The 16,902-nt window shown below is 34.3% G+C and overlaps 1 protein-coding gene across 1 annotated transcript in view; it reads left to right on the forward strand.

Moving 5' to 3' along the window:
- Positions 1 to 16,902, forward strand: part of LOC147069876 (uncharacterized) — a 36,982-nt gene that overhangs the window by 6,009 nt on the left and 14,071 nt on the right. Inside the window, exons 3-10 of the mRNA XM_085950090.1 lie at positions 1,315 to 1,401; positions 1,608 to 1,824; positions 3,166 to 3,208; positions 4,585 to 4,639; positions 8,358 to 8,561; positions 10,074 to 10,326; positions 14,075 to 14,117; positions 15,493 to 15,547. Coding sequence (XP_085806216.1) covers positions 1,315 to 1,401; positions 1,608 to 1,824; positions 3,166 to 3,208; positions 4,585 to 4,639; positions 8,358 to 8,561; positions 10,074 to 10,326; positions 14,075 to 14,117; positions 15,493 to 15,547 — 957 coding nt within the window. The remainder of the gene's footprint in view (positions 1 to 1,314; positions 1,402 to 1,607; positions 1,825 to 3,165; positions 3,209 to 4,584; positions 4,640 to 8,357; positions 8,562 to 10,073; positions 10,327 to 14,074; positions 14,118 to 15,492; positions 15,548 to 16,902) is intronic.

A 16,902-nucleotide genomic window follows, 5' to 3' on the forward strand; every position in this document is an offset into this window, starting at 1 on the left:
TTGAAGTTATATGTAAGTAAGTATACAATATATCAATAAAAATTGTTCACAAAAAATGTACTCGTGTTTCCCTAACAATTATGATTTTTTTGTTGCATAAAAACGGGATGGTTATATTGAAAATACACAGTTTGAACATGACACAAACAAAGTGGTAAGGTCACTGACATGGTATTTGTGAAAGAAATAATGCTGAATAATAAAGTCTTATTAAAATATTGAAATTACGTACTTAAATACATACATAACTGATTAATTAAACAATATAATTTGATGAAAATTTTTTATTAATTGAACTGGCATTTACGTGGTAGATATTAATTATAATGGTTTTAAAACAAAATTTTCTGTTAATCCTATGATAATTGAGTTATTTATATTGAAAGCTGTTACGGGCCAAGAACCCATATTCAGAAAGACACTAAGATCACTTTAGTTAGTAATCTCAGTGTCGTTCTGATAACAGGTTTATGGCCCAAAACAGCGGTCAACATAAATAACTCTATTATTGAAGAGAAAAAAATGTTTACAAACATTTTTAACTACATATGTGGAATTTTGAAAATTGAAAGTAGTACCTATTTATACATTACCAACATTTAATTATTTAGCATTAATAAAAATAAGCGTCTAATTATGGTATGTATACATTATTGATTGATTAGAAAGCAATGATCTATAATCCTACATTTTAACTATTTCAAAGATAAAAGTAGGTATGTATCTAGGTAGATTAACATTATCGATGAATTAAAAAACAAATATTGACTAATTAAGAACATAACATGTGCCAACCCTTGAAAAGCCAAGGTAGGCTAGCTGTTTAGCACATGCATGTGTCATTTTTTGTTTCTGACTGAATTTTTTATGCTGCTATTATTATCACTGTCCTGGCGGTTACGTCGTCGCAATTGAAATTGGGATATTAATCCAACAGCCTTAACGTAGCCTATTTTTAAATTTAAATTAAACATTGAGGAATCCACGAGCACTTTTCATTTTATTTTCATCGAAGCAATTTTGCATGATGACATTATAATAAAATTACTCACCAGTAATGATTTATTGTTAGGTGTATGTTTACTATCCTGCCCAATAGCAACCCAAAAAAATGTTTGCCTGCAGGGCTGATACATTTACATTTATAGACTAAAAATAGTAAGGGGTATGTCACTCATTGTCTACTGCTGCCAAGTAGGGGTTCCTCGAGATTCTAGAAAATGTTCCAAGGGTTCTGCCAAACAAAAAAAGTTGTCTTCATCATTTATGTTTGTCGTGTTGAATATTTAACTGATTTTTTTTTCTTATTTTCAGGCGACGTTGTTGATGAGTGACATGGAGACCGCCAGCAACATCACCCTGACGGACTCCCCACCCCCAATGCCTGTCATCATTACTAATGTAAGCTCTTCACAGCACTCTAAACACAATACTAACCATTAAATTTAATGGTACCTAATGAAATAACTGCCTGAACCTAATATTGTGACAGATGCAGAAGATGCGAATTTGCTATGAATAAATCCACAATGCAAATGCAAAGTTGTGGCTAATTTAAACATTAATCTTAGTAGTCGTTCACTATTCCATATATTCTTTTGCCGTAGTATGGATTCGGCGATGAGAACGACCCACCGTTTGCATTTAACGCTACAGTGGAGGAGATGCGAGGCGATCCCCGCTCCATGATGGAGGGCAGCACTTTCAACACCACGTTGCTTAATAGGCCCACCGACCACCTGCTGGAAATCATCACCGACCACCCCATCGATGACATGCTGGAAACCACCACCGAGAGGACTCGCAGTGCAATCGCAGGCGCAGGTATGCCCTCTGTCATGCTCAGTCTCTCGTATCCTAGCGTTCCATTGATCCTTTCCACTTTGCACACTGGATATGAATTATTGTAGGTCAGTAAGTGGACGTTAATTGTAAATATAGGCGATCATAATTGATTTTTGCATTTACGTGAAATGGATGTTAGCCACGTCGAAAAACAACATGCTGGGCTTCGCCATGTCCATTTTCGAGAAGGGTTCTTTTTGAAGAATGAGTTCATGATGTAGAGATTGTGGTTTTCCGCAAACTCCACTAACATGTCTCCTCGGCCATCCCTGATGCCATGTCCGAAGTGCCCGACCGCTACATCATCCTGGTGTTGAGATCCGATTCGTGCATTAAAGTCCCCCATGATGATAGTGAAGTGACATTTCCATTTATTTTTCAACGTACTGATTTCTTCATATACCTCATCCACTTCTTCATCAGGTGAGTTTTGAGTGTGCGCATAAACTTGCAAAAGCAGAATCTGGTATCTTTTGCCGAGCTGAAGTGTTAAACTAATTGCTACTCTATCTGTGTATATGTACAAGTGTATATAAACATAATATAATAAAAGTAGACTGCCCATTAATTTATTTTATTATCAGCTGTACGAATTGTAAAACCTTTTTATCAGTACGGTTTAAAAATACCGAATATCAATATTATTCTGACACTATAAGATAATATTATACTATATTTTATTTTATTTACATCAATGTCAGTCCACTCGAATAATATTGCACGATTGTTTTTGTTTTGAAAATAACATGTAGAATTGACATGAAATTTGAAAATAATGACATGACATCAGTGACAAATAGTCTCGCAGCTCGAGTGTTGATTGGCTGGGCCATGAGTGAGCTCTGATTGGTCATTGAACTGGCCTTGTACTGTACTGTCATCGGTGTCATCTATTATCATGACTGAGTATTTCTGATGTATTAAGTGGTCACGATCGCTGTATGGAAGATACATCCCCTAGCTTCCACTCTTACACTGCAGCATACAACACATTCACATTTTTGATTTTAATCGTTGAAAAGAATCTGGGAAAAATGTGATGAAAGAAGAAACGGGAATTCACGCGTGTTGTTACATAATAATATTGTTGTACGACCGACACAAGGTTACGAGCTCTACTAACAAATGTGAAAAGTCATTCTTCATTATTGATAACATGTTTTTGAATATCAAGTTAGCCGTAAAGTAACATTATATATTCTATACCCATTCTATACCTTTTATATGCCATAATACACACACACGCAGGCATGCATGCGATGCTTACGCATAACCATGCTAGTACTAATTGGATTACTAATGTATGATTTTTTTTTTCAGCTGACGTATCTCAGTTTGACTCAGTGACAATTAAGCCAAAAAAGTAATTATTTTCGTAGTCCTTTAATAATATATAACTAATAACACAAAAATTTATAGAAATGAAAAGAATAACAATACACACTTAGACAGTGATTTTAATATTTTTTTCTTTCATATTCGGCTTAACTTCAGAATAAACTGAAGGATGTTTTCTTATTTCTCAAAGTGCGGAGCTAATCGCTCAGTTCACCATGACTGCACGTTGATTTGGTCAATGTAATTTGTTGACATTCATAAAACATGATATATGACTTAATGTTGAGATGCAACGCTGTTGTTTGGAAAAATCATTTGTTCTCAGCATGTAAGTCGCTATACTATCAAAAAGTTCAAAAAGTCACTGTGGCCACATACAGTATCCATAGGGATTTAAATCATAATTAAATGACATTTCAGGTTAAGAAATATCCTTCCAATAATTAAAACACTGTCTAATTGAAAAATATACTCTATATTTCTAATATTATTATTAAGTGCCATTGTTTCGTTGAGTTTGACGTTTCGATACTGTGGATTAAGTCTCGTTTGTGTGCTTCGTTGACATTTCTGAGTTGGGACAATAGCGTCGAGTCGAATGTGAATGTGCATTGCACCGTATTGGACTGTAAATAAAAGGAGCCTGATACGTTATTTCTGTTTGACATTTGAAATTATTTAGTAAACGCTTGAATAACGCAGTTATAAACGGTCTTGCTTATCTATCTACACCACAGAACGGATAATAAATAGAATACCGATGGGCAATATTCAATACGCCGCATGGTGAAGCAGGCTTTCGAATGTGTGAGTATCCTACGAAAATTAAGCACACATTATGCACGTGCAATAGTGTGTGTAATACACCAACATTAAATGAGCGTAAATGCATAAACCGAGAGCAGTTTTTAGTATTTGACGTAAAACGTGTTCTTAACACGTGTGTAAGTTTAACCCGGATTCTTCCTTACTCGAGTCGGTTAACTGCTATCGCCTTACCCGTTGTGTATTTCAGTTCCCATTATTTCTGAGTTCCCTGATCTACACTTATCGTGACGGATTGTCTCTTTACAAGCTCTGCAAATTGGCAAATAAATTTCACAGTACAAGTGTGAAATTCTCTTCAAATGAGCTCGCAATGCAGTCACCTGCAGCTAATTAAGTGGTCCTTTTTTTGCTTCAACTTCATACATTTAAGCTTTATTAAGCGTTTTAGAAGGTTTTCAACATCAAACAGAGGGAATAATAAATCAATTCACACTAGCGTAATCTCATGTATGTTTTTTTTAAACACCTACCTAATTATTTAGTGCCTATGGAGTTTTCACCACTGGTAGTTATACCTTTATTGATATTGAAAAGAAACGTACCTAGACTACAACAATGTGTAAAATGTTTCAGGACCACTAAGAAACAACGTCTCGAAGTACCGTCCGTTGAAGCAGACGAACAGATGGTAAGACTAAAAATTTAATATATTTTTTTAGCATAGGTATTCAATTTGCGTTGTCGAGTAGTGATCAATAAAATATCTAGATATAAGTAGGTTGATACCTACTTCAGGTCTCACAGTGGATTGTTCTTCATTTTAACTTTTGATATAATTTTGATGAAGAACACAAGACGGAAAGTATAGAGATATTCAAACAGAAGTTATCAACACACACACCCGGTAAACATCAAATCGCCGGCGATTCTATCAGCTCGATGGATGGCAGAGAGTCTCCTGCAGATTTGGATTTCTCTGCAGTTAGATATGCAACCTAGCTAGATTTAATCCCAACTTATGCATGCTATACACACAGTGGGTATGTTTGCAGCGTACGCAGTTGGGTTAGGTTTCTGGTAAACAAGTTGAATGAATCAACTTCAAAGTTAAATTCATGATTCTATAAATGAGACCTTGTTTTTATTAATGATTCATTATCCAATTTTACTCATTATTTAGTCTTTACAATGGTAATAAATAATAATTCGAAATGGTTTTAGTAAGACATTTTTTTTATTATATACATTGCTTGAAGAAACATTCATTTTAATGCGGATCCAACCGTACTACCTACATGGATTGTAAAGTTCATAGCAGATAAATGGTGCAGAAGCCTAAGTAAATTTTCGATTTCAGACAGGATGTTGGCGGTTACAATAGCCTTAGGTTAGTTTTGCTGTGAAGCCAATTTGATAATAGAGTAAAATAAGGTTTAGGGCCATTGGACCCGTTCTTTCCTGTCTTCTCGGAAATGTGGAAATACCAAGCATGGTTAAAACGAATTGATAGACAATTATTAACTCTTTATTTATTTGAAATCTGATAAGTAGTATTCTAATGCAACTATTAGTGTCGTTTAAATTTTACGAATCGCGTTTACTTTCAAAAATAAATGACAAATAGTCGGTCCTGTTTTTGAAATTGGCCAAAATGACTCTCACGCCACAATGGCTGTAGAACTTAATAATAGTTTTGGAGGTATAGATTGTATGGTAGAATAACATTTCATTGATTAACCCACGTATTTTTTTTAATATCAGAAAAATAAAGATTTTAAAGCCATATTTTTAGTTTGATTAGCCAATTTTGGATGATTTTTTCTCGCAAAATAATATATTATACTGCTCAATAAAAATAAGTTTTTATTATAATACAACATTCATTTAATACTATAAATAATAATACTCATTAATGAATTAGTGACGCTATATTACCAAAACACGTAGTACGTTTCATGTATGTTATCCTATTTTCAGACGTTTGAGAAATATAATTATTTTGCATAATTAACAAAAAAGACAATCTGATGGATTGACCGATATAGTTGGTGAGCTCGTGTATTTTTTTACAAAATTTCGTTTCTCTCGGAACATTATTTGACTCGCATAATATTATTTAGTAACTAGATATTGTTCAACAAGCCACACAATACATAAGTCACAGGGTTGCCGCATATTTTATAAGTTGCTTTAAATCAAAAATAATATTATTTGATTTTTGTGCACGTTAATCTAAAAGATAATTCATACTGAACTGTATTCTTTGAGGGTGGCTTTGTATTATTCATGGGCAAATCATGAGCGGTACATTTTTAAAGATGACGGCTTTCGGATACATAAAATGGAATCACAGCTGACAAGATTTTATATGAATAATTGTGTATGGCCTGAACCCGTTGATCCTAGACGAACACGGTGGATGGATATAAGAAATGCTCAATATAATATATCAGATGCTATCAATAGAAAAGCAAATAGAATTATAAAAAAAAACAATTTATAATAGTTATTCCAATACATTACATACCGTTAGGCCAATACACTAATTAAGGAATCAATTATTAATATTCTATACATTAATGTTCCAAAATCGACAAACTAAAACTGAAGTAGGGAGTAAGAACATGTTAACGCGCGTGTTTGAACATGTACGTAACCGTGTTTGGTATCACAGAGATTATCAATATAATTTTGTATCGTAAATATTTCACTATAATAATGTCGATATAAATTATACTGATGGTTTTATAAATGCGTTTAAAAATTAATAAACGTAAAAAATTTTAACACCACTCACTGCACAGTTATGTACTGAAATATGAAATATTCTAAAACATTAGAGCGAGAGGTTTATAAGAATACTATTTTATGTAATAAAAATACTTTATGCAGTCATCAAATGTTTAAAATAAATATAAAGGATAATAAGGCTTCAAAATTATATAAATAGATTGTCTACAACATTTAAGGAATGTCCAGGATCATGCTTTGAAAATAGAATAAAAGCTCCATTTTGACCCACGCTGAGCACGTCCGCCCTTAAGCAAAAATCAATAAGTAATTGAATTTCTTACTAAAAAATAATTTAAAATTGAAGTTATTTGTAAGTAAGTATATAATATATCAATAAAAATTGTTCACAAAAAATGTACTCGTGTTTCCCTAACAATTATGATTTTTTTTGTTGCATAAAAACGGGATGGTTATATTGAAAATACACAGTTTGAACATGACACAAACAAAGTGGTAAGGTCACTGACATGGTATTTGTGAAAGAAATAATGCTGAATAATAAAGTCTTATTAAAATATTGAAATTACGTACTTAAATACATACATAACTGATTAATTAAACAATATTATTTGATGAAAATTTTTTATTAATTGAACTGGCATTTACGTGGTAGATTTTAATTATAATGGTTTTAAAACAAAATTTTCTGTTAATCCTATGATAATTGAGTTATTTATATTGAAAGCTGTTACGGGCCAAGAACCCATATTCAGAAAGACACTAAGATCACTTTAGTTAGTAATCTCAGTGTCGTTCTGATAACAGGTTTATGGCCCAAAACAGCGGTCAACATAAATAACTCTATTATTGAAGAGAAAAAAATGTTTACAAACATTTTTAACTACATATGTGGAATTTTGCAAATTGAAAGTAGTACCTATTTAAACATTACCAACATTTAATTATTTACCATTAAAAAATATAAGCGTCTAATTAAGGTATATATACATTACTGATTGATTAGAAAGCAATGATCTATAATCCTACATTTTAACTATTTCAAAGATAAAAGTAGGTATGTATCTAGGTAGATTAACATTATCGATGAATTAAAAAACAAATATTGATTAATTAAGAACATAACATGTGCCAACCCTTGAAAAGCCAAGGTAGGTTAGCTGTTTAGCACATGCATGTGTCATTTTTTGTTTCTGACTGAATTTTTTATGCTGCTATTATTATCACTGTCCTGGCGGTTACGTCGTCGTAATTGAAATTGGGATATGAATCCAACAGCCTTTACGTAGCCTTTTTTTAAATTTAAAGTTAACATTGAGGAATCCACGAGCACTTTTCATTTTATTTTCGTCGAAGCAATTTTGCATGATGACATTATAATAAAATTACTCACCAGTAATGATTTATTGTTAGGTGTATGTTTACTATCCTGCCCAATAGCATCCCAAAAAAATGTTTGCCTGCAGGGCTGATACATTTACATTTATAGACTAAAAATAGTAAGGGGTATGTCACTCATTGTCTACTGCTGCCAAGTAGGGGTTCCTCGAGATTCTAGAAAATGTTCCAAGGGTTCTGCCAAACAAAAAAAGTTGTCTTCATCATTTATGTTTGTTGTGTTGAATATTTAACTGATTTTTTTTTCTTATTTTCAGGCGACGTTGTTGATGAGTGACATGGAGACCGCCAGCAACATCACCCTGACGGACTCCCCACCCCCAATGCCTGTCATCATTACCCTGACGGACTCCCCACCCCCAATGCCTGTCATCATCACCCTGACGGACTCCCCACCCCCAATGCCTGTCATCATCACCCTGACGGACTCCCCACCCCCAATGCCTGAAATCATTACTGATGTAAGCTCTTCACAGCACTCTAAACACAATACTAACCATTAAATTTAATGGTACGAGGGTGGGTCAATAATTCCTTAGAAAAAAGCATTAAAACAGTTTTTATTTTTGTATTTTTTTTTATTTCTCAACATAATCTTCTTGGAGCTCAATACACTTGGTAAGACGTTTCTCAATTTTTTTTAAACCGTCAGAAAAATTTGTTTTCGGAAGGTCCTCAAAATAAGCATTTGTCCGATCGATGACTTCTTCATTTGAAAAAAAACGTTGTCCACTTAGCCATTTTTTTAAGTTTGGGAAAAGGAAAAAGTCACTGGGGGGGCTAAATCTGGCGAATACGGTGGGTGGTCGACCAATTCGAACTTCAATTCTTCAATTTTAGCTATTGATCGTAAACATGTGTGAACACGGGCATTGTCCTGATGAAAGAGGATTTTTTTCCTGTTTAAATGAGGCCGTTTTTCTTCAATTTTGTTTTTTAGCTGGTCCAATAAAGATGCATAATAATCCCCTGTTATTGTTTTTCCTTTTTCCAAATAGTCAACGAAAATAATTTCACGTGCATCCCAAAATACAGTAGCCATAACCTTACCAGCTGATTTTACGGTTTTCGCCTTCTTTGGTCATGGTTTGCCTTCGCAATCCACTGCTTTGACTGTTCTTTCGTCTCGGGAGTATAGTGGTGTATCCATGTTTCATCTACAGTCACAAAGCGACGAAAAAATTCATCCGGATTGCGTTGCATGAGCGACAACAGGGCTTTAGAGGCCACCACCCTATTGCGTTTATTGTCGACTGTGAGCAAACGCGGCACCCATCTTGCAGAAATATTTTTCATGCCCAATTTGTCATGTAAAATAGAAATGACGCTACCTTTTGAGATCCCTGTAACCTCAATTATCTCACTCAACTTTAATCTTCGGTCACTTAACACCATATCGTGGATTTTATTGATCATTTCTGGTGTAGTCACCTCTACAGGACGTCCTGAGCGTGGTTCATCCTTTGTTGATGTACGACCACGTTTAAATTCATTTAACCAGTTATAAATAGTTGCAAGTGAAGGAGCAGATATGCCGTGAACTAAATCCAACTAATTTTTTATTTCCTTTGCTGTTAACCCTTTTATATTAAAATGTTTAATAACAGCTCTAAACTCAATTTTCTCCATTTTCCATTTTTCCATTTTCCACAAGCAAATTTTTTTTTTAAATGTACGAGAAACACACAACAACCCGACCAATCTGATTGAAACTTCGCAGCATACTGAATCGGTAGTGCCGCTGCATGAAAACAAACCGCTTACAGTACTAGTCGCGCCACCTGTCGGCTTTTCTAAGGACTTATTGACCCACCCTCGTACCTAATGAAATAACTGCCTGAACCTAATATTGTGACAGATGCAGAAGATGCGAATTTGCTATGAATAAATCCACAATGCAAATGCAAAGTTGTGGCTAATTTAAACATTAATCTTAGTAGTCGTTCACTATTCCATATATTCTTTTGCTGTAGTATGGATTCGGCGATGAGAACGACCCACCGTTTGCATTGAACGCTACAGTGGAGGAGATGCGAGACGATCCCCGCTCCCTGATGGAGGGCAGCACTTTCAACATCACGTTGCTTGATAGCCCCACCGAACACCTCATCGATGACATGCTTAATAGGCCCACCGACCACCTGCTGGAAATCATCACCGACCACCCCATCGATGACATGCTGGAAACCACCACCGAGAGGACTCGCAGTGCAATCGCAGGCGCAGGTATGCCCTCTGTCATGCTCAGTCTCTCGTATCCTAGCGTTCCATTGATCCTTTCCACTTTGCACACTGGATATGAATTATTGTAGGTCAGTAAGTGGACGTTAATTGTAAATATAGGCGATCATAATTGATTTTTGCATTTACGTGAAATGGATGTTAGCCACGTCGAAAAACAACATGCTGGGCTTCGCCATGTCCATTTTCGAGAAGGGTTCTTTTTGAAGAATGAGTTCATGATGTAGAGATTGTGGTTTTCCGCAAACTCCACTAACATGTCTCCTCGGCCATCCCTGATGCCATGTCCGAAGTGCCCGACCGCTACATCATCCTGGTGTTGAGATCCGATTCGTGCATTAAAGTCGCCCATGATGATAGTGAAGTGACATTTCCATTTATTTTTCAACGTACTGATTTCTTCATATACCTCATCTACTTCTTCATCAGGTGAGTTTTGAGTGTGCGCATAAACTTGCAAAAGCAGAATCTGGTATCTTTTGCTGAGCTGAAGTGTTAAACTAATTGCTACTCTATCTGTGTATATGTACAAGTGTATATAAACATAATATAATAAAAGTAGACTGCCCATTAATTTATTTTATTATCAGCAGTACGAATTGTAAAACCTTTTTATCAGTACGGTTTAAAAATACCGAATATCAATATTATTCTGACACTATAAGATAATATTATACTATATTTTATTTTATTTACATCAATGTCAGTCCACTCGAATAATATTGCACGATTGTTTTTGTTTTGAAAATAACATGTAGAATTGACATGAAATTTGAAAATAATGACATGAAATCAGTGACAAATAGTCTCGCAGCTCGAGTGTTGATTGGCTGGGCCATGAGTGAGCTCTGATTGGTCATTGAACTGGCCTTGTACTGTACTGTCATCGGTGTCATCTATTATCATGACTGAGTATTTCTGATGTATTAAGTGGTCACGATCGCTGTATGGAAGATACATCCCCTAGCTTCCACTCTTACACTGCAGCATACAACACATTCACATTTTTGATTTTAATCGTTGAAAAGAATCTGGGAAAAATGTGATGAAAGAAGAAACGGGAATTCACACGTGTTGTTACATAATAATATTGTTGTACGACCGACACAAGGTTATGAGCTCTACTAACAAATGTGAAAAGTCATTCTTCATTATTGATAACATGTTTTTGAATAACAAGTGAGCCGTAAAGTAACATTATATCGACCCTTAATCGGCAGAACAACGTAAGCGACAATTCATAAATTTTACAGGAGAAGGTTTTTTTTAAATTATTTCCGTAATTAGTTCCAAAAATGAATTCTGTTAATGTGGTTAATAATAATTGGTTACTGCCTATACGGAAATTATAAAACAATTGCATTAGTGCTTTTAGTTTTCGAGATAGTGGCGGTAACGCTGTTTTGCTTATGTCTATGACACGATATTTTTTCCAGGCATGTCGCTTACGCTATTTGGCGTAGTCGTTTTTATTTATAAATTTCATGCTAATTATCATCACAGGGCATTACTAATTAAGTATTAAAATAAATAACATAATCACCCATTTATTTTACGAAAGGGGACGTTGTTAAATAAATTTAAAATATTTTGACTTTTTAAATTATTATTTTTGCTTGTAGATACTTATTCACATATAGGTAAAATAAAAATAAATGATTGGTATTTTTAAGGTTTCGCTTATATTATTAATATTATCAGGTATTGTTATTTTTCAAAATGAAATAGGTACGTATCTACTCGTACATAATTAAATATGGGGACCTACTAATTATGATAAAATAAAATTGTAATGAACTATTCAGTTTTACAAAAAAATTATTGTCCCACATTTTTTAAGCAGTAATCGCTGTATTATCCTCATTCACATCTTCCTGATCGGATTCCGGTAAAGTATCTTCCACTGATAATCCATGTGGCAGTTTCATAAACTCATCCGTCATCTCTGAGAGATATTACATTTAACACAGAGACTTTTATACTGTTACTCGTTATACTGGATTTCCGATATTGGTGATTTAGCACTATACAGCAAGGGTGGCTGCGCTTAAAGCATCACAGCACTTGATCGGGATCTGATGACATTTTCTAGGTCTAACAGTTTAGTCCTACTGTCACCAGAGTAGGTACAATATTTGGTAAGTTTTTTAAATTATGCCTTTCATAATTCACCAAATTTAATCTTGAACTTTGAAGGAATGCAAGTAGCAGCGAAAGATTTCCAGTCACGGAATTCTGCATATGACATGATGACCTAGCGTTGGAAATGATGGTGGGTCATTTTGATAGTGCCCAAACTACTATATAAATGACTCAATTGTCGCATGAATGGAATCGACCGGCATCGTAGTACGACCAGTGGGTCTATTCTATACTTATCGACCGCTAAAGTGATAGATATTATCAAACTTAGGGTAGGTTTATATAAAAGTGTTAGTACTTATTGCAACAATTATAATCAACGTATTGTAATTGTTACAATAAGTGCTAATTCTATAATACAAACCTACTCTAAGTTTGATAATATTTATCACTTTATCACTTTAGCGGTCGATAAATACAGAATAGACCCACTGGTAATAGAAAATGTATTTCTATCAATTCTATGAAAGTTGAATTTTTCATAAAATAAGATAGCATACCCAGTGTTGCCCGGTTCTTATTCTGACCAATCACAGTATAATAATTCCTTGATTTTTTCCCGCTTTGTCAGTCCTGTCCAAAGATTTGTGCATGATTACCGAGATCTCATTACTGCCACGTTTACCATCAGTTTCACTCCATAAAAAGCAGTATCCATTATTTGTTCCACTTTCGTAGATACTTTCATTATAGTATGCGTATTTCGACTAGGGAGTGTTTAGCACCTTCTCGAGGTCAAAACTTGCGCACAAAATGTCATTGTGATTTTTACTTTTGGCCAGATCATTAAAGAACATCTCCTTGCATTTATCCTTTACGGTAAGGGGACATTTGTAAGTATCCGTTTCAATTAGCCGAAGTCTCTCGTCACCAGACATATTTGTTACTTTCTCGCAAAAAGAACACTATTATCTTTTTTGGTAGATGAAAACCCAAGTTGAACTTACTGTCTATTAAATACGTTTCTGAAAACATTCCGAATCACGACATTAGTGGATTCATTCAAAGAATCCAAATTTTCAGTATACATTTTTAACATTTCAAAAATCTATAGGAAGATACTATTCTTCGTAGATTATTCCGACAGTAGTGAGATGTAACGGCGGGTAATTATTGTTTAATAAACTCTATTACCAGGTTTATTTTATCTCAGCCAGTTTTACTGGACGGCGCGAGCTTTGCTCCCAAATCGGTTTTCGCACAACTCACTACCAGACGGACCACCGAATAAACCGTACCGTAGCTTACACTATCAAATAACGTCGGTTACGTTGTTTTGCTCTACTTTATAATGCGATACAAGTTCAAACGCTAAAAGGCACAGACCCAAAAAAAATATCACGCGATTGAGATCGGGCTCTAATATTTTTGTCACTTATGCGCTAGGTGATATTGAACAGTTCTCCATTTAAAACGCAATTTACCAAAAAGTGTCGCTTACGTTGTTCTGCCGATTAAGGGTCGATATATTCTATACCCATTCTATACCTTTTATATGCCATAATACACACACACGCAGGCATGCATGCGATGCTTACGCATAACCATGCTAGTACTAATTGGATTACTAATGTATGATTTTTTTTTTCAGCTGACGTATCTCAGTTTGACTCAGTGACAATTAAGCCAAAAAAGTAATTATTTTCGTAGTCCTAAATAATATATAACTAATAACACAAAAATTTATAGAAATGAAAAGAATAACAATACACACTTAGACAGTGATTTTAATATTTTTTTCTTTCATATTCGGCTTAACTTCAGAATAAACTGAAGGATGTTTTCTTATTTCTCAAAGTGCGGAGCTAATCGCTCAGTTCACCATGACTGCACGTTGATTTGGTCAATGTAATTTGTTGACATTCACAAAACATGATATATGACTTAATGTTGAGATGCAACGCTGTTGTTTGGAAAAATCATTTGTTCTCAGCATGTAAGTCGCTATACTATCAAAAAGTTCAAAAAGTCACTGTGGCCACATACAGTATCCATAGGGATTTAAATCATAATTAAATGACATTTCAGGTTAAGAAATATCCTTCCAATAATTAAAACACTGTCTAATTGAAAAATATACTCTATATTTCTAATATTATTATTAAGTGCCATTGTTTCGTTGAGTTTGACGTTTCGATACTGTGGATTAAGTCTCGTTTGTGTGCTTCGTTGACATTTCTGAGTTGGGACAATAGCGTCGAGTCGAATGTGAATGTGCATTGCACCGTATTGGACTGTAAATAAAAGGAGCCTGATACGTTATTTCTGTTTGACATTTGAAATTATTTAGTAAACGCTTGAATAACGCAGTTATAAACGGTCTTGCTTATCTATCTACACCACAGAACGGATAATAAATAGAATACCGATGGGCAATATTCAATACGCCGCATGGTGAAGCAGGCTTTCGAATGTGTGAGTATCCTACGAAAATTAAGCACACATTATGCACGTGCAATAGTGTGTGTAATACACCAACATTAAATGAGCGTAAATGCATAAACCGAGAGCAGTTTTTAGTATTCGACGTAAAACGTGTTCTTAACACGTGTGTAAGTTTAACCCGGATTCTTCCTTACTCGAGTCGGTTAACTGCTATCGCCTTACCCGTTGTGTATTTCAGTTCCCATTATTTCTGAGTTCCCTGATCTACACTTATCGTGACGGATTGTCTCTTTACAAGCTCTGCAAATTGGCAAATAAATTTCACAGTACAAGTGTGAAATTCTCTTCAAATGAGCTCGCAATGCAGTCACCTGCAGCTAATTAAGTGGTCCTTTTTTTGCTTCAACTTCATACATTTAAGCTTTATTAAGCGTTTTAGAAGGTTTTCAACATCAAACAGAGGGAATAATAAATCAATTCACACTAGCGTAATCTCATGTATGTTTTTTTTAAACACCTACCTAATTATTTAGTGCCTATGGAGTTTTCACCACTGGTAGTTATACCTTTATTGATATTGAAAAGAAACGTACCTAGACTACAACAATGTGTAAAATGTTTCAGGACCACTAAGAAACAACGTCTCGAAGTACCGTCCGTTGAAGCAGACGAACAGATGGTAAGACTAAAAATTTAATATATTTTTTTAGCATAGGTATTCAATTTGCGTTGTCGAATAGTGATCAATAAAATATCTAGATATAAGTAGGTTGATACCTACTTCAGGTCTCACAGTGGATTGTTCTTCATTTTAACTTTTGATATAATTTTGATGAAGAACACAAGACGGAAAGTATAGAGATATTCAAACAGAAGTTATCAACACACACACCCGGTAAACATCAAATCGCCGGCGATTCTATCAGCTCGATGGATGGCAGAGAGTCTCCTGCAGATTTGGATTTCTCTGCAGTTAGATATGCAACCTAGCTAGATTTAATCCCAACTTATGCATGCTATACACACAGTGGGTATGTTTGCAGCGTACGCAGTTGGGTTAGGTTTCTGGTAAACAAGTTGAATGAATCAACTTCAAAGTTAAATTCATGATTCTATAAATGAGACCTTGTTTTTATTAATGATTCATTATCCAATTTTACTCATTATTTAGTCTTTACAATGGTAATAAATAATAATTCGAAATGGTTTTAGTAAGACATTTTTTTTATTATATACATTGCTTGAAGAAACATTCATTTTAATGCGGATCCAACCGTACTACCTACATGGATTGTAAAGTTCATAGCAGATAAATGGTGCAGAAGCCTAAGTAAATTTTCGATTTCAGACAGGATGTTGGCGGTTACAATAGCCTTAGGTTAGTTTTGCTGTGAAGCCAATTTGATAATAGAGTAAAATAAGGTTTAGGGCCATTGGACCCGTTCTTTCCTGTCTTCTCGGAAATGTGGAAATACCAAGCATGGTTAAAACGAATTGATAGACAATTATTAACTCTTTATTTATTTGAAATCTGATAAGTAGTATTCTAATGCAACTATTAGTGTCGTTTAAATTTTACGAATCGCGTTTACTTTCAAAAATAAATGACAAATAGTCGGTCCTGTTTTTGAAATTGGCCAAAATGACTCTCACCCCACAATGGCTGTAGAACTTAATAATAGTTTTGGAGGTATAGATTGTATGGTAGAATAACATTTCATTGATTAACCCACGTATTTTTTTTAATATCAGAAAAATAAAGATTTTAAAGCCATATTTTTAGTTTGATTAGCCAATTTTGGATGATTTTTTCTCGCAAAATAATATATTATACTGCTCAATAAAAATAAGTTTTTATTATAATACAACATTCATTTAATACTATAAATAATAATACTCATTAATGAATTAGTGACGCTATATTACCAAAACACGTAGTACGTTTCATGTATGTTATCCTATTTTCAGACGTATTTTTTTACAAAATTTCGTTTCTCTCGGAACATTATTTGACTCCCATAATATTTAGTACCT

The sequence above is a fragment of the Rhyacophila brunnea genome, unplaced genomic scaffold, assembly GCF_057557595.1.
Source record: "Rhyacophila brunnea isolate RB1 unplaced genomic scaffold, BYU_Rbru_1.0 scaffold_228, whole genome shotgun sequence".
Classification (NCBI taxonomy): domain Eukaryota; kingdom Metazoa; phylum Arthropoda; class Insecta; order Trichoptera; family Rhyacophilidae; genus Rhyacophila; species Rhyacophila brunnea.